This window comes from Osmerus eperlanus, chromosome 4 (genome assembly GCF_963692335.1).
Source record: "Osmerus eperlanus chromosome 4, fOsmEpe2.1, whole genome shotgun sequence".
Lineage (NCBI taxonomy): Eukaryota > Metazoa > Chordata > Actinopteri > Osmeriformes > Osmeridae > Osmerus > Osmerus eperlanus.
In genome coordinates, this window is record NC_085021.1 from 18,381,093 (window position 1) to 18,405,273 (window position 24,181).

At 45.0% G+C, this 24,181-nt stretch overlaps 1 protein-coding gene across 1 annotated transcript; it reads left to right on the forward strand.

The window, feature by feature from the left end:
• The first annotated feature begins 929 nt into the window (after positions 1 to 929).
• On the forward strand, positions 930 to 23,698 carry kcnd1 (potassium voltage-gated channel, Shal-related subfamily, member 1). Its single transcript, XM_062458177.1, is given in 5 exon segments — positions 930 to 1,138; positions 2,451 to 2,563; positions 21,592 to 22,652; positions 22,655 to 23,082; positions 23,084 to 23,698. Coding segments are annotated over 3 exon segments (1,116 nt in total). The 5' UTR covers positions 930 to 1,138; positions 2,451 to 2,563; positions 21,592 to 22,579.
• Positions 23,699 to 24,181: the final 483 nt, after the last annotated feature.

A 24,181-nucleotide genomic window follows, 5' to 3' on the forward strand; every position in this document is an offset into this window, starting at 1 on the left:
TTTAGTCATGTTCGTGGTAAATAACTGTATGTGTACATTCTTACACTTGCACTTTTGCTATAGAGTCTGGGTATTGAGCTTTACTTAACAGTAGATCTCCCTGTTGAGTTTCTACTTTGCTTGACCGTGTTTCAACTGCCAGAAGGAAGTTTTTAAGTGATCACCAGGTATCACAGGTTTAACAATTTACCTGCTGCTTTTCATTCCAAGAGATTAACTTGTCTGTCCATTGGTCAACCTGTCTGTCTGTCAAACGTCTTGTCTGGCTGTACGGTTTCCATGACGTCATGCAGTGTCAATAAAGAACAGCTGGTATGTCAATGTCCAACAGGTGTTTGGCTTTCGTTGAAAGACTACTAGTGTAGCTACTCTCCCCTCTGATGTTTCTTTCTCGAAAGGTTGCAAAAATATATATATATATGTTCTCTCCTTTCACTGTGTGGGGAAAAAAGTTTTGAAAGGTTGCATAAATATTTTCGAAAAACAACTTTCGAAAAGTGGAAAATATATTTTCGAAAAAAAGGTGTGATTTTTTTCTCAATAGGTTGCTAAAATATTTCCATAAAAAAGTTTCGAAAGGTTGGAATTTTTTAATCTCCCAAAAAACGTTCTAAAAAAGGTTTGTGTCATTGATGAGTACTTGAGGACTGGCTTTACTCTACTCTGTTTCACGCTTCTGATCTCCTTTAACTGTGGAAAAATAGTTTCGAAAAGACGAAAACATAATTTTGAGATTTTTTTTTTTCGATTCATGGGGTTCATGTGACCGACTATCCGCCCTGACTAGGGAAAACCGGCATGTGCTTTTCGTGTTATCCACTCCAATAGTTCGAATATTGATTGGCTTCGATTGCAGGACTTATGGTCATCATTTGACACCCCTCTCGTGGTTTATTGCTTATATAATCTCAGTCCCAGCACAAATACAGGGAAAACAAGACTGACGAAGTATTAGCTAACTGGTTGGTAGTGCTAGCTAGTCCTGTGCGCTGGCTAGCTGGTAGGCCTACATTTGGTGGCGGTGCTTTGGAGAACTGGATATCAGCGACAGAAGAGCACATCGTCGCAGGCATAATGTACCATTTTGTTGACTTGGAGAAGCCTGTTCTGTTTTGCTTCAGACCTGACCCCCGGACCGGTAAGTAGCTAACTTGTACAGCTGAGCTAACTACTGCTGTGTGGGACTACTGCTAACCAGTAGTAAGGGCGAAAATACCCAGGGTGTTGATATCACAGCCTGGAAACATAGCTACCTCTAGCTACATAAGATGTTATCACCCTGGCCTGTGCCTGTGGCGTTTCTGCAGCCTTTTTTTTGCTAGTTAGCGGTCTCCCGGAAGCTGGAAGTGACGTAGGTGACTGTGGCTAACTAGTTAGCTACCGTTAGCTTCACTTTTCGCCACAAAAACTTACGGAACCTTCCAGCCGACACAAGCAACGCTTTGGGGAACAAGACACACATTTTAGTGCAAACATTTTGGGACCAGTTAGGGTGGGTAAATAATAAAGAAATATTTATGAGAAAGATGTAGGTTGAGCATTACCAAAGGCATGCACACCCAATAAGAAAGAGGGATATTTCCCTCCCATCACTGTCTGCAGGCATATCACGTTGACCGCAGCCAAGGTTGAGTAGTTTATTAGATTATCCTTTTAAGTCTTTTGGAGAGAAAGCTGTGTCCTTTGTACTGCTTGTTATCTGAGGCACAGAACATGATGTGGCTTCCTCTCTTGCAGACAGCACTTGATAGAATGTAGTATTCTTTCAGAGTAGATTTACCATTCATAATCGTTTTTCTTCTGAGGCTCGTTTATATAGCCAGGCTGTTTGTGTGTCCAATGGGCAGAAAGGAGAACAGCCTCCAGGTATAAACACTCTTCTGGTCTGCATCGGACACGAACACACAGGTTTACTGGAAGAGCACCAGAGGAAGAAAGTTGAAAGTGTTGAAGTAGGGCGTCCATAAAAGATTAAGACGAAGGTGAATGTGTTAAATGTTTTATAAGGAATAAAGAACACAGAGAGATTGCTGCTTGTGCCAGTCAGACAAGAATAAAGCGAGGGATGGAGCTGGGCCGGAAGGAGGAGAGTGAAGGGATGGAGGGATGATATTAGAGGAGTTGTTAGAGAGCCGTTTGGGCCATCAGAGAGAAGATGGAAAGGCAGCTCCACCAAAACATCCGGCCCTCCAAATGTAGAGGTGATCTGGGGTCCTCTGTTCACCTAACACACAGACACACTCCAGATCATGTATAAATCATAGGTTCTCCCCAGATACAGACATCTGGACCTTGAACATACTATCCTCCATCACCTCAAGCATTCAGTCGTTAACAAAGACCTGCGAATTGAGAGAAATAGTGGTAAAAGGGTAGAAGAGGGAGAGAATAATAAAGAAAGGTTGTAGCCAGTTACCTGGTTGACGTTAGCATCGCCTCTATATTTTCAGGTTGGCTGACAGGTTGGAAGGGGAGGAAGCTGCCCTTCCAGCCACCCTGGTGGGTCCTGGTGCCCGGAGAGTGGCTGCCTGCCAGTCTGCCTCGATCACTTTCTGGCTTACAGGTTGGATGGCAATTTAATCAATACAATTAGATTCCCTTGAAAGTTTAATAAATAAGTTAGTGTTTTGTTTTTGTTTAAGGGACTGTGTGCTTCATGCTTTAGATGTGTGTCAGTCCACCAGAAGTTATGCAAAGATAATAGAACATGCCGTGAGAAAGTTCTATTCTCTGAGGTGTGTGATGGTGGTGTCAACTAATTGGTTTCGTAGGTTTGTGCCGCACTATGGGGAAATAAAGAAGCGAGGGGTGGAGGCAGCTGCTTGATTGGGTTCATTCTCAGGGAGATATCGACAGATTGGCTGTTTGAGGTTAATTGTGGTGTCGCGGTTACAACCTTTCAAATCTGGTCTTTAATTAAGCCCGTCCGCTGAGGTGGAGCCGTAGCTGGACGGCACTAATAGGACTGATGCGGGTTGACAGAGGTGCTCTGACAGTCAAATTGAACAATCTGAAGGGCTGCTGACTGAATTAATGACGGGAGTCAGATGGCTGAGCGGTGAGGGAGTCGGGCTAGTAATCTGAAGGTTGCCAGTTCGATTCCCAGCCGTGCCAAATGACGTTGTGTCCTTGGGCAAGGCACTTCACCCTACTTGCCTCGGGGTGAATGTCCCTGTACTTACTGTAAGTCGCTCTGGATAAGAGCGTCTGCTAAATGACTAAATGTAAATGTAATTAATCAGTTAATAAAATCTGAGTGTTTACCCTAGGCACTCATACTACAGTCTGTTAGATACCTCGCTACTCCGCCGGTCCAACTCTTGTCTTTCTGCTCAGCCACTGGTGAATAATGTCATTAAACCATAATGACTCTCTGTTATTGATGTGGGCCTCATGTGAAGCAGACCCAGGACAACTTTACTGTTCATATTATAACTCACCAGCTCTCTCTTTTATATGGTCAGAAATATGTGATATAAAAGTATAGTAGTGTCAGTTTACTTCAGACAAGTTTAGTTTTATGACTTTAATACTTGTAAGGGAACAGGCTGAGCTCCTCTAGGATACCTCTTTGACAGTCTGGTCTGCCTGCCAAACAGGAAGTGAAGCTGGATACAGGACAGAGAAGTAGACAAAATGAAGACAGGAGTTTTTCTCATCCTCTCTCTCTCTGTCTCACCATAGTTACCACTCAACAGTTAATATTTCATAGCAGCTTGCAAAGCACATTTAGCATGTGGATAATATATACAGTACATCGAGCACATGACGTGTCATCTGACCTGGCCCCAAACATACATGTGCATGTTTCACTCCTTGTACGAAAGTATGTAACAGTGTGTAGTGTTAGGTAGGGGTACTGGTGCGAGGGTCGCTGCCCCCCAGGAACAGACAGCAGGCTGCTGGCAGACAGGAAGAGGAAGACAAAGAGCCACTGGTGAACTTGGATTAAAGCTTTCTCTCATGGAGCACAATAGGTTGGTGAATTATTAAGCTCAGAGTTGACATGGAGGCGATGCAAGGATAAACACAGTACAGACCAGCACAGGGCAACCAGGCACCGTCCTCTGCTGGGCGTGAGCGAGTGAGAAAGAGAGAGAGAGAGGCGGTGGAGGGGGAGAAAGACAGCATGGGATGGTTGACTACACGCACACATGAACAGGTCCTCTCCAGGATGTCGTGCCTGCCCTGTTCTCTCCAAGACTGAGAAAGGCAGGCTATGAGAGGTCAGATACACCAAGGTGCATTACCTCCTCTGTCTGTGATGTCTCTTCTCATCATGTCAGCTTTTCCCATAAACACAGGCAGCCCTGCTTACACCCAGCCCCTCTGCTGCTCTACAACCCCGGAAAACTACTCCCACCCCCTGTTCTCCTGTCTCGACTGAAGTAAGCTATAAATCTTACGCTATAAATTTTAAGAAATCCCATCAAAGACTGCAGTTATGCTCTGGTGCGGTGACAGACATGACCACTTCCTGTCCATTCTACCAAGAGGCGGTGACTTCCTGTTCAGGTCTGAGGGGTCGGGGTGATGATGTAATCGGGTTCTATTTTCAGCCTGGGATACCATACTGTGGCCACGGTGTTCCCTTAGACAACCACCAACAGAGAGAAAGAGGGATGGAGAGAGGCGGCTGGGAGCAGGGAGATGGGAACTTAAGTTACAGAGTTAAAAAATTTAGCAGTTTTCCTTTTCCTCTTAACAGCTGCCTATAAATAGAAGATTCTCTAAGCTTTGCAGAAGCAACCTACCTGACAACCTGGGACAATTGTATGCCTGCCTGCCTGTTTGCCTGTGTTTTAATGTCTGCCTGACAGCCATTTTCCCGATGTTTGCCAGTCAACCTGCATGTCTGTGCATCTCTGACTGAGCATGTTTGTCTTTCAGTCTGGCATTAAAATACAAGGTTAATCATTCCTGCTTCTCTGTCTTCTTGTGCTTGTCTTATGTTTGTCCTCTCCTTGTTCTCCTAATCTCTGCTTAGTCTGCCTCCCCAGAGCCTATGCTCAACCCAGCCAGCCTGTTCTCAGGACCATACTGGAAACTTTTCATAATTACAGAATCACCACTTTTAATGAGATAGAAGAAATAACTCTCCTCTGGTCTCCTCTCCTCTGGTCTCCTCTCCTCTGGTCTCCTCTCCTCTGGTCTCCTCTCTTCTGGTCTCCTCTCTTCTGGTCTCCTCTCTTCTGGTCTCATCTCCTCTGGTCTCCTCTCCTCTGGTCTCATCTCCTCTGGTCTCCTCTCCTCTGGTCTCCTCTCCTCTGGTCTCCTCTCTTCTGGTCTCATCTCCTCTGGTCTCATCTCCTCTGGTCTCCTCTCCTCTGGTCTCATCTCCTCTGGTCTCATCTCCTCTGGTCTCATCTCCTCTGGTCTCATCTCCTTTGGTCTTATCTCCTCTGGTCTTATCTCCTCTGGTCTCCTCTCCTCTGGTCTCCTCTCTACCGTGCCCCTGCAGAAGCTATATTGATTCTGTGCTTCTAAGTGTCTGTAATGAGATCTGCTGGTTCGTTTTTAGCCTTCAGAGTGGGAGTGCAGTGTGTCATTGCGGCAGTGTGAATACACACACACACCGACTCTTCCAGTGTAGGAGGCTGTCAGAAAGTATGTGGGAGCCTCCTAATTGACAATGAAAAGCCTCAGGTTTAAATCCAGTCTTGAGGAACCATTTATCTGAAGAAGAAACTGAGTCAAATGATCCTTCGCCAAATCTCTCTCTTCCTGCAGCTTTTTCCATCACTCCAGTTGCCGTGGAGATAATGAAGAAACTCTCTGGAGTTTTCATGACACACTACATCTCCCAGAGAGAAGCTGATAGCAGGGGAGTCTTACTTTCTCTTTCACCACCGCTTTCCCCCTCTTTTGTTTCTGCGCTTAGAGATACTGTACAGTAGCAACAGTAGACTAACAGTCTCTCTCTAGTCTTGTAGAATATCAGAACTGTCTTCTACAGTAGAACTTCTGTTTAGAACAGTCCTGTAGAACAAACTTCAGGTACTGCCTTTAAGATGCCAGGCTAGGTTAAAGACTGTTACCATATAAAGTTATAGGGCACTTTCAATTTACACTCTAAAAGGTCTAAAAAGTCTACTTTAATGACTGTTTTTAATGACAACAGACAAGAGCAGCTGATGACATGTCTCCACCCCACCAGCTGGCGTCCGTCATATCAAACCTCTTGTTAGTCCTGTGATTCATCTGCTCAAACTGAAGGCAGGTGAAACGGATGACGGTTCCCCGGCGCCCATTATTAAAACTCCTCATCATCACAACATCAACACTGACGGAGCAGCAGAATCTCTGAGACACCCTGAACCTACAACCTTCATAAGGAACTTTCAACCTCAAATCAGCAATCATACTGAGCAGTCTAACCCAACCCGCTGACACCATCCCCACCCACCCTCAACCAGACACACACACCTGACCTTCTCATGACCTGTAACCATAACCTGAACCCTTTTCTGAAGACACATCCTCCTGTTTTGGGTTATTTTCTGTGCTTTTTCACGCTGCTCAGGGAATATCACAGTGTGTGTGTGGGGAGGGGGGGTTAAAAGGGGTTGAAGATTACGGGTGTCCTGGCAACATTTCTCATTTGCCTTGTAGTCATGCATACGTTCATCTCCTGCCCATCCTTTTACTCCATCCTACCATCCCTCCACCCCTCGACCACATCCCCACTCAGGCATGATTCATATAAACATTACACATAATGCCGGCGTGTTATCATGCATCCCTCTCCTAACAGATGGAGTAGCAGAGACGCATGCAGTACACACACACACATACACACACACACACACACACACCCTCGCTCTCAACACGGCACTAAGGCACATACTCATGTCTATGGACCACAATCCATTAAGACTGAACATCTGCAGTCTGGGTGGGTCCTCTAATACATAAACTAACTCGGTTGATTTAATCTGTAAACGTCCTTCTGTAAATATGGCATCTCTGACATCCCCAACTGTGCATGTCAGAGATGCCAGTGTGGACGTGGGCCTGTGCTTTCAAGCAAACGTTTAACCAACATGAACACCTGACCTGTAGTCTGTAGTTGACGGCGGTGCCAAGGGTTCAGGTTGCCGTGGTATCAGTGCCAGTCTCGCTGCCAGCCACACAGCCTTTCTCTGTGGGCCACCTGAGGATGACCTGTCAGAGTCAGACACAGGAAGCAACCTGATCCGCACACACACACTAACACAAACGAACACACACCACATCACAGGCAAAGTGAAGCTAGGGGTCATGTAACAAATCTTTTCCATTCTCAAACAATGCCAGGTAAAGCAGAGCTGGTCTGAGCTCTATGGCTTGGGTTAGTGAGGGACAGTGATATTGCTGGGAGGTCCACCTGGGTCAGATGGCATGGCAGCCTGATGGTCTGGGCCAGCAGGGCAGCTACCCTGTCACAGTGTATTAGACCTGAGCAGTAGAGTAGTCTGACCTGATTGATTTTAATGAGCTATAATGTACAGTATTGTCCTCTTTATTCTCTACGTTCTGGTCAATGGGAGGGAACAATATGTCAGAGCTGGACACGCATGTTCACACACACATACAAACACCCATAGACAGGACCTGAAGACCACCCTGAGACCTGTCCCTGTCTCAAACTCACACTCAGCTATTTATATCTACACACAGGAGAAAGTTTGGTAAACAAATATGGCATTTTGTAAAACATTTGTCACAGATAATCTTGTAATTGGCTCTTACGAGTCCCCATTGGATTATGTCATAGCGGGGATCCGGGTAGGCATAGTGGTCCCAGGGCACGGCCGTTACCGTGGCAACTGACCATGGGGTCTGGGCCTCATAAACTATGAGCTTATGAGCTTCTCCTTGCTAGACTTCGAGACACGGTAGCATACCATAATAACTTCCCATCAAGGCGAGCAGTCACATGGGTTAGCGTGCCACCCATAGCCTACCAGGCCTCAAGTTTCTTCAGGAGACGGTCCACATTCTCATCCTACAGTACAGTAGATACATTTTAATGAGTTCAGATAAAGGAGCACAGCCCCGGCCAACTCTGTCTTCATCTCAGAGTTCTTTGTTTTCTCTTATTTTCTCATTTATGGAGTTCAAGTGCTCTTAACTCATTTACTTTCCAGACTCACTATCCTAAATACCATGTATTTGCACTGCCCCATAAATGACCTACAGCTCTGTTGGGACTTGAGATCCAGTTTCACTCTGCATTAAATATGTATGTAAAAGTATAGTAAACTATTTATTTTTGTCAACAGAAACTAAAAGAGCACTGATGGCTGATATGACCAAGCTGTCCCCAGGGACGAGAAGGAGAGGGAGGGGGGTAAGAGGGGGCTAATATAGAACTATAGATATACTTTAGAGACACACAGTTACACACAGTAGTTATTGCAGTTGAGACAGACTGCAGTGTTGTTGTCTGCCAGTGTGTCTCCATAGCTGCCTGGCAGTCTGCTCTGCTGTTCTGGCCATATTAAAACCAAATCCCCAAAATACAGACACAGGAAAACCCTGACCATAAACATAAGGCTATCTGTGCATAGAAACCATTACACAAGGGCCATGAATAAATAATGTGGCTTACCTGCTTCTTTCGCCCCCTTCGACTCTCTCCCTTCGTCTCTCCACTGTCTCTTGGTGTCCTAGCCTTGGTCCCACTCTTGGTCTTGGACCCGCTCCTGGTTCTGTCCAGAAACATACAACCCTGTTGCTTGAAGCTCCCTGCACACCGTGCCAGATGGGCACTTACAACCCACCTAGTGGAGGTCAGTACGTTGTCACCTGACTCTTGACACAGTCCTGGAATCAGAGACGAGGCCAAGGGTGCTCCCTGGCCTCCTCCTCTTGTTTCTCCAGTAAACCTCAGGGCATCTTCCTGTCTCACAAGAGCTGCTGATGCAGGACAGGCTACTGTAAGCGATTACTTGTACTTCTCTTGTATCAATCATTAATCAGCAGGAGGCATTAAGCTCCTCATCAGATAGTAAATGCCCGTCTCCACTCCAAACAAAGACATTAGAGGATTTGGTCCGGTCAGCAATATCAAGCAACGGCGAGTAGGAGGGGGAGAAAAGAGGTGAAAGGGTGAAGGAAGACAGAGAAGGAGATGTGAGGAGAAGAGGAGGTGGAATGGTGGGGATATTGAAGGGAGGGAGAGGATGGAGGAGGAGGAGAAAGAGGGGAATATGATTAGGGGGCTGAAACTGAAGAGGAGAAGATGGAAGGAAGGTGAGATGCTTCTTCCTTTGAGATTATCCCCCACGTGCGTCAGTTTTATCGTGAGGCTCTATTAATATCTGACAGCCTACATGAGGATTACTCATCTAGCATTAATCAGAGGTACTCCACCTAACTCTAGATTCCTCAATCCTAAAAGTTTGATGCCTTGTAAAATGTCTAAATTTTCCTCTTTGTTCTTGGCTACAGCCTGACCATGTTCAGTGTTTCCATACTCTGAAGTTAAGACTGAAAACGATGACTCAATTAATGATCGAATCAACAAGCAAAAAAGGCTAACAAACAAATTGATCCTGCATTCATCTTTCATTTACCTGAAATCTATGTAGCCTTTATTGAAACACACACAGACAATACCGAGGCAAAAGCTGTGAATCAGTGTTTCAGTATTACATTTACAGATTGGATTTAGATTTTTCAGTGAAACCTCCCTCCTTTAAGAAGCAGCAGTTCCCTCCATATTCTTGAACCATATTTCTCTCTTTTCCCATTGGACAGGGCTGCTTGAGCAGGTGGCCTAAATTGTCCCTGTAACAACAGGCTGCCTATTTAAAGAGAGCCAATCAATGAAGCTGCAGAGCACAACAGAGCTTAAATGTGTGGCTGCTTGGTAACTAGTCAGTGACCAATGATTTTGTCTGCGCCGAGCTCAGTAGTTTACTGAATAAATGTTTGATTACTTTTTTGTTAGTGTTAGTGTTACAGTTTTAAGTAAACAGAAGTATCACTCTGTTTGCACTAGGTTTACAGTGCATATGCGGAGGGATTGAACCTTGTGTTCTGTCGTGTCGCAGTGGAGCCAAAATGGGTCCCTGACGCAGGGTTACCTGGGCCCAGGCATGGTCACGGATGTGAGGCATTTGATGAGAGCTCATGTCAGTGCTAGATGACCTAGGTCATCTACATCTGAATGCAGAGTTCTGGGCTGAGATATAGTTTTAGTTTTGAGTCTGAAAGGGGGAGGGTGGTTTGTGCTCTGGAGGGGGTGAGGGGCTGTCCCTCAGGACCAGCAGAATCCGGAGGTCTCGTTCTGGAAGTTAAGAGCGCTGTCCGCTCCCCTCTTCTCTTCAGCCACATCTTCAATCCTTAGCTTTTAACTCACAACTTTGTATCTGAATTCAGCCCCTTCTATGTGAGCCCCTCATGTTTCATTCAGGAGTCTTAAATTATATACACTGGGTCCCCTTTCCACCCTTGCCACAGGGTCTGTGAGGAGACTTTTATAAACGGAGCTGGTCTTCAAATTGAACTCTAAGTGAATAGCTCACTCTGCAGCATGTGTATTCTACTCACAGTCTCCTGTAGCCTACATTTAACTTTTGACCTAGCTAGGCCACACACAAAATAGCATGTCCCTAAAGGCAGGATTTGCTTGGTGTAAGGAGAGCCATTAACACACACACAAATATGACGTGAATAGGCTAACAAACCTTTCTTTGCCCAAATGTGTGTGTAGGCTAATATGTTAAGCAGACGCTTTTATCCTAAGCAATTCAAACCTGCGACCTTTTGATCTGCAGTAAAGAAGTCTCGACTGAGCTGCACATGAGACCTCACACATACTGTAACACAAAACTGTCATACAAAAAAGAAATTACTTGATTAAGAGAGTAGCATGTGGTGCTAGGCTATGTAACGGATTTGCTACGCTAGGCTAGGCTAGCCTTGGGAGAGATTTTCACACCTCGCAGTAAATCATTCATAGAAAGGCTGCAGTAAATGAACCGCGAGACAAACGCTGCCCCGAGCTACAGGCTAACGCGCTGGTATAGTAGGTGCTCTGCGGCGCTCGCCAGCGTCTGCTAAATGACTAAATGATATTACTCTTTAGAATGAGGGATTGGCTCATTAGGCAGCGCAGCTAATGCTCGCAGGTTCAAACACAACACAAAAACGGTAAAACTGCCCCGCGTGGCAAACGACTCATCAGGTGCAATATATATCTGGATTCTACAGACACATTTATTCTAAAAACAATAGCAACAGCAGGATATTAAGTTTCATTTCGAGACAGTGTTAAACTATTTGAATGCTTGCTTGCTCGTCTACTTTATGTGCGCCCGTTAAGTAAGGTTGTTAGATGTTGTTGTGTGATGGTAATCACAGTGTGAACTAGAGAGGGTACAATATCTGGGGAAATTGTAGGGTGTGCTTGCTTGCGTCGGTTGCACAGGGGTCCGTTTTTGAATGACATTTTTACAACTGATTTCTGTATATTTTATATGAAAATGCATACTTATTATTTATAAAGATTAAATAGATTTAAAAGCATTTTTTTTTTTGCTGCTCATTTACAACTGAAAATACGAGTGAAGTGTAGAATGAAATAGATGTCTTCTCATTTCCCCTGCAAGAGGCAGCCTCATCGTTGAATCAAAACGAATAAATTTGGCAGACCGGTGTAAAAATTGACCTAATCTCTATGACTTAAACGTCATTTTAAGTTTTTCCCTTCTCGTGATATTTTCAGGCATGTAGCCTACTCATTGCATTCATTCATTAATAAAGAACCCCCTTTGAAGATTATTCTACGACGTTACCCGGCAGTAGAAGATGGAATCGCGATTCAAACAGTACCATCTGCTAACTGAAAATATGCCCCCAAAAACGTAGCCTAAATAAGCTCACTGGTAGCGATCATTGTCAGTAACAACGCAAAATGCGATATAGCCCTGTGTGGAGAAGCTGCCCCGGTAAATTGTACTACTACGGTACAGTACTAGACTACTGCTGTGTTCGTCTTGGTAGCGATTGCGTTGGTTGAATTGGATTTAACGTTCCGTTGTACGGTTTAAGCTGAAATTAATTATTTTCATGAACAGATTGACAACATTTAGGCTGTGGCAATGAAGTTCAGGTTAGTAGTTAGATAGACTTTTGATTTAAGTAAGGGGAGTGCCGAACATGTTCTGTCGCCGTTTGACTTCCTAAACAGCTGTGTAAGTTAGATGTTTTTGTTGTGTGTCTCGCGTAAGCTACAGCGTTGCAGTGAGCTTCACTGGTTTGAAACCACAGGTAATGGTAATTTCACCAACAAATCGTTTACTAATGTCAGAATAAATCCTACAACGAAAATGTATATGTGAGGAATGTTTATTTTAACGATTGAAAACAGATAACGCTACATCATAGACCACTGTAGTATGTGTTGCCCGGGCAACACAGGCTAATGTCATGATGCTAATACTTCAGTGAAATAGTAGTTCTGCCAAAGGTAGTCACGCGTGTTTTCGTGACGTTAGTGACGTAGTGACGTTAGTAACGTCAGTGACTGTGGCTAGCAAATTAGCCACCGTTAGCTTCACTTTTCGCCACAAAAACTTAACTTCAGCCTAAACCATGCAACGGAACGTAAATTCCAATAGAAGCAACTCAATCGCTACCAAGACGAAACTTTTGACACCTACTTTGTCTATGTAGGCCAAATATTGACTGAGTTTTAGGGGGGCAAAAAGAATAATAACTAGAAAAAGCTGTTCCTGCGAAACAGCAGTGAGAATGCTGAAAACCTGAATGGGGATAGCTGACCATGCTAAAAAAGCTGAAAATAGTGAAAATTTAGTAGAAAGTTATAAGCTGAAGCTTCAAAGCAACCGAAAGGTATTTTTGAAAGGGGCTGGAGCAGCATTCCAACAATGATTTGAAAGGATTTACCATTACTTTTAAAGGGAGAATAATTTGCACAAAAACCTTAATATTTTAAAAAGTATAAAAGTGAGAAATGAGAAAATACCCACAAGCTGAAATGAATTTCAAAAATGTGTGAGTCATACAAAAGAGGCAGTGTGGAAGCTGAACTGCATCATCTTAACAAAGCTAAGAGCTAAAATAGCCTACAATGTGGGAGAAGCTGAAAGCTGAACTGTTAAACAGAAGAAGAAGTAGGCTAGCTAGTCGTAACAAGAATATTATCGTTTTAACAGATTAAATTATAGTTGGGATAGTATTAGCAGTAGCAGATGTAGCCTATGCGTTTACTCGGCTTTCTTAGTTGGATTCAATGTGTTGATGGAATGAAACATACAGCAGTAGGGCCGATACAGGAAGACACGGCGACACTTTGTTGCAGAAGGATGATGGTGCAAGTTTTGTCCGTGGAGCATACAACGATTAATAAAAAAGAATCATGTAGACGTGTTTATTGAGTAATCGCATAACTAATTACACATGTAAACGGAGTAATCGTATTATTGGCATAAACCGACAATTGCTAGTAATCGTGTTTCTCATGGTCAAGTAAACGTACCAATCACCTGTGTGAGAGACTGAGTGGTGCGTGTCTGTCGTTACGGTGATGGTGCAGCTATGATTGCTAACGCGCTGAGGGCAGAGAATAAGAGAAATGTAGCTAGAATCCACACCTCAAACAAGATAACCTAGACGCAAAACTGTACGTCCAATCCAAAATATAAGGATATTTTCCGAGACCCAAGACTCTGCCGAAACCAGAGATATTCTTTATATGTCTGTGCAGTCAGAAATACGACTCTACCTGCAGTTTCAAAAACGTGTTCCTTTTGCTTTCCTATTGCTTGTTTGTTTGGTTGCCACGGTGATGGCGCAGCTGTGATAGCTAAAGAGCTAGGCAGAGAGAAAAACGAACATTTACCTAGCATCCACACCTCAAACAAGTTGACCTAGACGCAAAACTATACGTCCAATCCAAAATATAAGGATATTTTCCGAGACCCAAGACTCTGCCGAATCCAGAGATGTCCTTTATATGTCTGTGCGGTCAGAAATACGACTCTATCGGCAGTTTCAAAATCTTGTTCCTTCTTGCTTTCTCTGACTGATTTTACTCACCTCTCCATTGAAGTTAGTGAGAGAATTTGAAAGGCTGCTCTCGCTTCAAGGCTCATAGCTGAAAATCTGTAAATGTGAGCTCTTTAGTAGTTACATTGGCTGAAAGAGGACAATTTTTCCTACATTTTAAGGTATAACTTGTTTCTATAAGTTAAACTATATGAACGTTAGAGGAATTTGTTTGACAATTTAGTTGAATATCAGAAAAAAAGCAGCCAGCAGAGTGTGCCACTCTGCTTGCTGCTCATTCATAAAAATCAAGAAGGAGCAAACATTTTAATGTATTTCAAACTGTCATAATTCAAAATTTGCTGAATATTTGAAAAAGCTGAATCATTTGGGAATAGCTGAATGTCTTGTGAACATTTTAAAGGTTGAATGGTGTCTCTAGCTGAAAGTATGCTGAAGTAGTTACGTTTGAAAGAGGAGGAAGCTTTTTAATGATTTGAAAGGATTTACCATTACTTTTAATGGGAGAATAATTTGCACAAAAACCTTAATGTCTTAAAAAGTATAAAAGTGAGAAATACCAAAAGTCATAGCCAACATCTCCTGAAGGAGCTGAACGTTTTGATACAAAAATTGTAGGAATCGGTGAAAGTATACAGAACTAGTTAAAGGCCAAAAAACGGCGGAAGAACTAAGAAGTTGAAAAACAATAGTGAGAATGCTTAACAGCATTCTCACAACTAGAAAAGGCTGTTCCTGAGAAACAGCAGTGAGAATGCTGAAAACCTGAATGGGGATAGCTGACCATGCTAAAAAAGCTGAAAATAGTGAAAATTTAGTAGAAAGTTATAAGCTGAAGCTTCAAAGCAACCGAAAGGTATTTTTGAAAGGGGCTGGAGCAGCATTCCAACAATGATTTGAAAGGATTTACCATTACTTTTAAAGGGAGAATAATTTGCACAAAAACCTTTATATTTTAAAAAGTATAAAAGTGAGAAATGAGAAAATACCCGCAAGCTGAAATGAATTTCAAAAATGTGTGAGTGACACAAAAGAGGCAGTGTGGAAGCTGAACTGCATCATCTGCATCATCTTAACAAAGCTAAGAGCTAAAATAGCCTACAATGCGGGAGAAGCTGAAAGCTGAACTGTTAAACAGAAGAAGTAGGCTAGCTAGTCGGAACAAGAATATTATCGTTTTAACAGCTGAAATTATAGTTGGGATAGTAATAGCAGTAGCAGATGTAGCCTACCATTGAGTGCGTTTACTCGGCTTTCTTAGTAGGATTCAATGTGTTGATGGAATGAAACATACAGCAGTAGAGCCGATACAGGAAGACACGGCGACACTTTGTTGCAGAAGGATGATGGTGCAAGTTTTGTCCGTGGAGCATACAACGATTAATAAAAAAGAATCATGTAGACGCGTTTATTGAGTAATCGCATAACTAATTACACATGTAAACGGAGTAATCGTATTATTGGCATAAACCGACAATTGCTAGTAATCGTGTTTCTCATGGTCAAGTAAACGTACCAATCACCTGTGTGAGAGACTGAGTGGTGCGTGTCTGTCGTTACGGTGATGGTGCAGCTATGATTGCTAACGCGGTGAGGGCACAGAATAAGAGAAATGTAGCTAGAATCCACACCTCAAACAAGATAACCTAGACGCAAAACTGTACGTCCAATCCAAAATCTAATGATATTTTCCGAGACCCAAGACTCTGCCGAAACCAGAGATATTCTTTATATGTATGTGTAGTCAGAAATAGACTCTACCTGCAGTTTCAAAAACGTGTTCCTTCTGCTTTCCTGGTGCGTGTTTGTTTGGTTGCCACGGCGATGGAGCAGCTGTGATCGCTAACGAGCTGGGCAGAGAGAATAACTAATGTAGCTAGAATCCACACCTCAAACAAGTTAACCTAGACGCAAAACTGTACGTCCAATCCAAAATCTAATGATATTTTCCGAGACCCAAGACTCTGCCGAAACCAGAGATATTCTTTATATGTATGTGCAGTCAGAAATACGACTCTACCTGCAGTTTCAAAAACGTGTTCCTTTTGCTTTCCTGGTGCTTGTTTGTTTGGTTGCCACGGTGATGGCGCAGCTGTGATAGCTAACGAGCTAGGCAGAGAGAAAAACGAACATTTACCTAGAATCCACACCTCAAACAAGTTGACCTAGACGCAAAACTATACGTCCAATCCAAAATATAAGGATATTTTCCGAGACCCAAGACTCTGCCGAAACCAGAGATGTCCTTTATATGTCTGTGCGGTCAGAAATATGTCTCTACCGGCAGTTTCAAAATCTTGTTCCTTCTTGCTTTCTCTGACTGATTTTACTCACCTCTCCATTGAAGTTAGTGAGAGAATTTGAAAGGCTGCTCTCGCTTCAAGGCTCATAGCTGAAAATCTGTAAATGTGAGCTCTTTAGTAGTTACATTGGCTGAAAGAGGACAATGTTTCCTACATTTTAAGGTATAACTTGTTTCTGTAAGTTAAACTATATGAACGTTAGAGGAATTTGTTTGACAAATTAGTTGAATATCAGAAAAAGAGCAGCCAGCAGAGTGTGCCACTCTGCTTGCTGCTCATTCATAAAAATCAAGAAGGAGCAAACATTTTAATGTATTTCAAACTGTCATAATTCAAAATTGGCTGAACATTTGAAAAAGCTGAATCATTTGGGAATAGCTGAATGTCTTGTGAACATTTTAAAGGTTGAATGGTGTCTCTAGCTGAAAGTAAGCTGAAGTAGTTACGTTTGAAAGAGGAGGAAGCTTTTTAATGATTTGAAAGGATTTACCATTACTTTTAATGGGAGAATAATTTGCACAAAAACCTTAATGTCTTAAAAAGTATAAAAGTGAGAAATACCAAAAGTCATAGCCATCATCTCCTGAAGGAGCTGAACGTTTTGATACAAAAGTTGTAGGAATCGGTTAAAGTATGCAGAACGAGTTAAAGGCCAAAAAACGGCGGAAGAACTGAGAAGTTGAAAAACAATAGTGAGAATGCTGAACAGCATTCTCACAATAATAATATATATGTGAGAGAACAAAGGTTGTGCCCTCGCCGAAGGCTTGAGCACAGCCAATTATATAATGACAATCGGGGGGCTTACGATATATAAATGTATCGACCCCTGTTGTTTTGACCTCTTTTGGGGGTAATTCAAACCCTGATGGTAATATATATCTATAAGTGGCAAAGGTGAAAACATCACCCGGAGAAAAGGCTGGTGATCACGGCATTAGCTCCTCTCGGAGGTGTTTTCTGGCTGTGTGTTCTTGGTGGCAGGTCTAGTCTCAGCAGAGTTGAATTGTTGTTGAATGTGAACAGAGCTGGCACTTCAGAGCCAGCAGGCAGAGGTGATGTGAACTTAAAAACATCCTGCTTTCTCCTCCAGCAACTTCTCTTGCCTTGCCTTCTTCTCCAACTGATGTGTGGCCTGTCTGTGGTTCCTGTTTATTGCTAACTTCACAGAGACAAGTCTGATTGACATGCATTATTAGTAATGGCAGTCCCAACCCTCTTAAGTAGGTATGTGGAAATAAATGGTGTGGATTATAAATGTACTGCGTTAACACATTGTACATACAGTAAACAGCCTACACACACACACACAAGTACAGACACACACCACAAAAATGTGTTATTAATATAGTGGAGAATCTGCGTTTTTGCAGTGTCGGACAGTCCTGATGTATATTCTCCACTGTCCTTGGTTCAACAGGTACACAGACTATGCATGTACTAGCAAGGTAGGAGGGCCGGCCATACTCAGACACCTGTATACTCCTACAGCTCACAGTGGAGGGAAGTCCCTTTGTAATGATCAGTATGATCTGGATGGGTAGATCCACACCTGTTCCCGTCCAGGAACACACACTCATGGGGGGGGGCTTTGGCCACGTTGAGTGGTCCTTCATGTTCCACACTCTACTTTGCGTGGAAGGTTGACTCAAAGCAGGTGGATGTTGAAGTCTTTACCTCCATGCGTCTGGAAAAATGACCTTTTAAGATGATTCCCATAGACATTTCCTTCTTTTTTCCCCATCAGAAAATGTCCTAAAATTGTGGTTCAAATGTGTGCATTTTGTTTCACACAATCCACTTTACAATCCTTGAAACATTCCTGCATGTTTGAAACTTCCCCAGCAAACACTGCTGTAACCGAACAGAATAATTTTTCTCTTCAGTCACATACAATTTGTATGTAATTTACAGCAGCTGATACACGTGCCGTACATGTATGTGTGTGTGCGCTTGATTTATTGTGTGGCTGTCTATTTTTGTGTGCTTGTTTGCAAGTGCATGTGACTCACCCCCAAGGGGACGAGTCCAGTTCCTATCCATCTATATGTGTGGGCGTTGGGGTTTGGGTCAACGGCCATTCCCCAGTTACAGCATGACCAGTCACAGCATGACCAGTTACAGCATGACCAGTTACAGCATGACCAGTTACAGCATGACCAGTTACAGCATGACCAGTTACAGCATACCCAGTTACAGCATGACCAGTTACAGCATGACCAGTTACAGCATGACCAGTTACAGCATACCCAGTTACAGCATAACCAGTTACAACATGACCAGTTACAGCATACCCAGTTACAGCATGACCAGTTACAGCATAACCAGTTACAGCATAACCAGTTACAACATGACCAGTTACAGCATACCCAGTTACAGCATACCCACAGCATAACCAGTTACAACATACCCAGTTACAGCATACCCAGTTACAGCATAACCAGTTACAGCATACCCAGTTACAGCATAACCAGTTACAACATAACCAGTTACAGCATAACTGGTACTGCAGAGTGCTGAACGCAGCTTTTGCCCACATGAATAAATCACGTGAAGGAATAGAGCCACCACAGTGTGTGTGTGTGTGTGTGTGTACACATGGGGTTCTTTACATCCTTCTTAAGGTGGTGTATGTCTCTGTAGGTTTGTCCTGGGGCTGTGTGTGTCTCTACCTGGGTCTTCTCTTTCCTCCTCTCTTTAAATATGTAGTCGGGGCTCAGTGTCAGAGCTGGCTCTGGCAAGGGGATCCTGAACGCTCGTTTTGTATTTGTAAGTGGTCAACCGAATGTGACACCTCATCACCTCCTTCTCCTCTGCCCCATCCCAGTCAGAGGAAGGGTTTTTGGTGTGTGTTTTCTTCATGGTTTGTTGAGGTTTCAGTTTGCCAAGTAACTACCCCTCAGTGCTCCTTCCTACCCACACATCCATCCTCTTATCTACAGTAGTCCATACTTACATTAAGGATTGGGAAAGAACCCTATCCATGAATGTGTCTAAAACTGCTGAGTCAGATGTGATAAACCAAAGGGTATGGACACACGCACACACTGTGACAGGAATGGTTCATCTAGGACTATTTTGATACAACATCTTAATGTCTACCAAGCCTTTAATGTACAGTACACTCTACACTGGCAGAAGTCACATAGGTGTGTGATGGGAAGAAAACGCCAGTGAGAAAGAGAAAGTGAGAGAGCAGGCAAAAGAGAGAAAAGAAGAGCCTGCAAGAGAGAGAGAGAGAGTGTGTGAGTGCTAGGGAGTGCGAGAGACAGAGAAAAAGAGAAGGAGAGAGAGAAAAAGAGTAAGCAAGAGAGGGAGGGTGGGGAGGTTGAGCAAGCTAATAGGAGCTGGAGTTGGAGGGAGTGAGAGCGAGCAGTGAATGCCGAGCCGAGAGGGAGGAGAGGAGAGAGAAAGAGAGAGAAGAGAGGGATCAGCATGACAATCACTCCCTCACCATCCTGTCTGGGATATGGTCGTACCGCAGCGCTGTCGTTTGCTCCACCTGGCTTATGATTCTGTTTCCTGTCCTGGAGCCCGGAGAAACCTGCTTCCCTTGCCTGCCAGCTCTGCTGTCATAGACGGTGAGTAGGGGGAACCTGAGCTCTGACATACCCTACCACACAGCCTGGACACACACTTGGACCAACCCTTCATGGCAAACACACACACACACACAACTTCATCACTTTTTCATGTGTCTGTTTGGAGGTCCACACACAGAAATGAACAAGCGCACACACACAAACACAATAGACACACGTACTGCACTGGTTATGATATAAACATGCACATCATACACACACTATACTCTAATTGAATTCTTTGCGATCATTACACAGGGACGTGAGTGATACTGAGAGGAGGGTGGGAGGAATCGAGCTTTTTTACCTCCCTGCTCTTTTCCTCAGTGTGTCTTATTGGCTGAGTGGCCATGTGGTTCATCTCAGCCTTCCGGATGACTGACACATTTACAGCTGGCTGAGCGAGTGAGCGTAACCCTAGGAGGGGAGCGTGGTTGGCGCGCTGGAGACTTCTCACCTGTTCCCTGACGAGCAATTAGCACTTGAATGAGTGATGGTGGGTTGCAGCAGCCGTTGCATCTGGTCGTGTGTGTAAACACACAGGTTGGTACTACCTTGTTTCTACGCTGTCGTATGCAGATCTGCTCTAGGGGTTTGCTGTGTGTTGGGGCTGGTGTGTTTGTAGGCAGTCTGATTGTTGCCCGTCCATGGATGGAGATCTGTCTTTACTTGAACAATCTGGCATTGATAGGGAAGTTTACTCAATGTTCCATGTGAGCCCTGTGTGTCTTTCTGTAGATCTTTCTCTGTGTGGAATGACTTATGTCATCAGTATTGGTCACCGCAGAAGGCAGGGATCTGTGTTTCACGTCATATTTTGTGTATTGATTTTTGATTAAGGTAGTTGTGACAGAGATCAGTGAGCTTGGGGTGGGGTCACGTGACCTAGGGTACGGGTCAGGGGTCACCAGAACTGACAGCTCTCGGTTCGTCTCCTTAGAATACGTCACAACCATGTAGCTTTGATTTGGAATATGCGAAACTTTATTTGTATGACAGGAGACAGACACTAAGAAGGACTGTGGTGATTAGAATGTATGAAAGGAAGCGTTCATCATTTGCATGCCAGGAAATGACATTGTCGTGCTCTATGGCATATATGATACAGTTCAGTTCACTCAAGTCCACCCAGTCTATATCTCTGCACAAGGAGAAGCCATTAGCAGATTGAGCTGTGCTTGAAGCAGAAGCAAGTACAATGGTGTCAGTGAAGATCAAGGCTTGTCTCTTCAGAAAGACAACAGAGGATCCACATGAACAGACCGTCATTATGAAAATGTACATTCAATATTGAACTATACAATTCTGCTATGGCAGGACCATTGTTGTTAGATGATGGAAAATCATCTCTCGTTGCATGTATAGAGTAGAAGAATGATGTCATGTTATTCCAGGTCTGTAATGTACTGAAGTCGTGGGCTGTGTGCTCCAGTTCCAGTGTTATTATTACTCCTCACCAGACAGGCAGTGTCCTTTGTGGAGGACCTGGGTTTGTATATGGAAGACTGGCCTTTTAGACAGACTGTGACGCAAATGGCCAACCAGGTCCTCCGTGGACGTTACGGTAACTGTGGGTGTAGCTCACGCACGCACGCGCGCACACACTCTCTTCTCTGTGTGTCAACCGGTTCCGTTCCTCCGTGCTGGGTTGTGTCTGAGAGTGTGTGTTTTGTGTGTGTTGACAGGAGCCGAGGGGGACAGCCATACAAGGAGTCCAGGCGCCTGAGAGACGGCCCCCTGCATCCTCCAGGCCCCGCCCACAGCAGAGCTGCCCCACAACACTGGAGATCTGGCAAAAGATAGAGCGGAAAAAAAGAGAGAGAAAATTAGATCGACAAAGGCATATTCGGAGAGAGAAAGAGAGAGGGGGAGAGGGAAACTGAAGAACAGAGAGGCATCTATTATCAAAGCGATGGAGCAACACTAAAAGGAAAATAGAGAGAGACAGAGCATCACGGCAAATTCTGTCTATCTTGCAACTTTTGGACCATCATCACAATTTAATAGGAATTTGAAAAGCCACAGCACTGCAACAAATCTGTCTTCTAAGAGAGAGAGAGAAAGAGACAGGGGGAGAGAGGGAGAGAGGGAGGGAGAAAGAAAGACAGGACGCAGCCGGAAGCATTTACCCCTACCTCTCTGGAACACTTTAAGCATACTCTTGTCAAACAAGCCATAGACATAACTGCATACTTATAATGACACTGCGCTGAATGCAGACTGAGGTGTGCCTCCTTAGTGAAGTCTGCTACCCACTCTGTCCTAGCAGAGAGGACCTCTCTCTGCTGTGTTGTGAGCCAGACCTATTTTCTCCGAGCTATTCTAATGGCCTGACATTTAGGCTCGTGTCCCACGAGGTCCACACCACACCCTGACCTCTTTCACGATGACAGCTCCACGCTCCCCTCTCTCCTCCATGCCTCCCGCTTCTGTCTCCTGTTCTTGAAGCCTCTACATTCACACAGGAAAACGCACGCACGCACGCACACCGAGGATGGAGGCCAGCCAGCTTCTTTCTTGAGGCCCCTGCTCTGTTTGAATGAGTAGGCCGGACCCAGCCTTCCTTTTCCTCCTCATTCGAGACGGTCAAATCGAATCCCTCCCCCGTTTGGCCCCCTCCTCCCAGCATCACTCTCGTCCTCACGACCCCAGAGAGTCGCACTAACGAGCAAGATGGCAGCTGGGGTGGCAACATGGCTGCCCTTCGCCCGGGCAGCTGCTGTGGGCTGGCTCCCTCTGGCCAAAAGATCATGCCCAAGCCTCCCGTGGAGAAGAAGAGCCGCAGCGACGAGATCCTGTTTGTCAACGTGAGCGGCCAGCGCTTCCAGACGTGGAAGAACACCCTGGACCGCTACCCAGACACCCTGCTGGGCAGCTCCGAGAAGGAGTTCTTCTACAACGAGGACACTCAGGAATACTTCTTCGACCGGGATCCCGAGATGTTCCGGCACATCCTGAACTTCTACCGCACGGGCAAGCTGCACTACCCACGCCACGAGTGCATCCAGGCCTTCGAAGAGGAGCTGGCCTTCTACGGCATCGAGCCGGAGATCATCGGCGACTGCTGCATGGAAGAGTACCGCGACAGGAAGAAGGAGAACCAGGAGCGGCTGGCCGAGGACACGGAGGCGGAGAACGCCGGCGACGCGCCCCTGCCGCCCGACAGCACGTCGCGGCGAGCGGCTGTGGCGGGCCTTCGAGAACCCCCACACCTCCACCATGGCGCTGGTCTTCTACTACGTGACGGGCTTCTTCATCGCCGTGTCGGTCATCGCCAACGTGGTGGAGACGGTGCCGTGCCGGCCCATCAAGGGCAGCGTGAAGGACCTGCCCTGCGGGGAGAAGTACGGCCTGGCCTTCTTCTGCATGGACACGGCCTGCGTCCTCATCTTCACCTTCGAGTACCTGGCGCGCCTGTTTGCCGCGCCCAGCCGCTGCGACTTTGCGCGCTCCGTGATGAGCGTGATCGACGTGGTGGCCATCCTGCCCTACTACATCGGCCTGGTGATGCCCGAGAACGAGGACGTGAGCGGGGCCTTCGTCACGCTGCGCGTGTTCCGGGTCTTCCGCATCTTCAAGTTCTCCCGTCACTCGCAGGGCCTGCGTATCCTAGGTTACACGCTGAAGAGCTGCGCCTCAGAGCTGGGCTTCCTGCTCTTCTCCCTCACCATGGCCATCATCATCTTCGCCACCGTCATGTTCTACGCCGAGAAGGGCACCAGGGGCAGCAGCTTCACCAGTATCCCAGCATCCTTCTGGTACACCATCGTCACCATGACCACCCTGGGGTGAGTGCGCTTCCATGGGATGTTAACCCTTATTGTTATCATGACTACACTGGTTGTTTGTGGTACCTTAGACTTTTTGTCGTAACTGTGGCAGTATTGGTGTTGAACTAGATTACTTAGTCTCAGTAATGCAAAATGGCAGGGTTACCACAGCGATGGTTGTTGTTGGACGCCATAAACACGATGGTTATTCCGGGGTACATCTATGTTGACTGTCAGCTCAATGCCCACCACAGAGAGAGAGAGAGAGAGAGAGAGAGAGAGAGAGAGAGAGAGAGAGAGAGAGAGAGAGAGAGAGAGAGAGAGAGAGAGAGAGAGAGAGAGAGAGGAGAGAGAGAGAGAGAGAGAAGAGAGAGAGAGAGAGAGAGAGAGAGAGAGAGAGAGAGAGAGAGAGAGAGGAGAGAGAGAGAGAGAGAGAGAGAGAGAGAGAGAGAGAGGAGAGAGAGAGAGAGAGAGGAGAGAGAGAGAGAGAGAGAGAGAGAGAGAG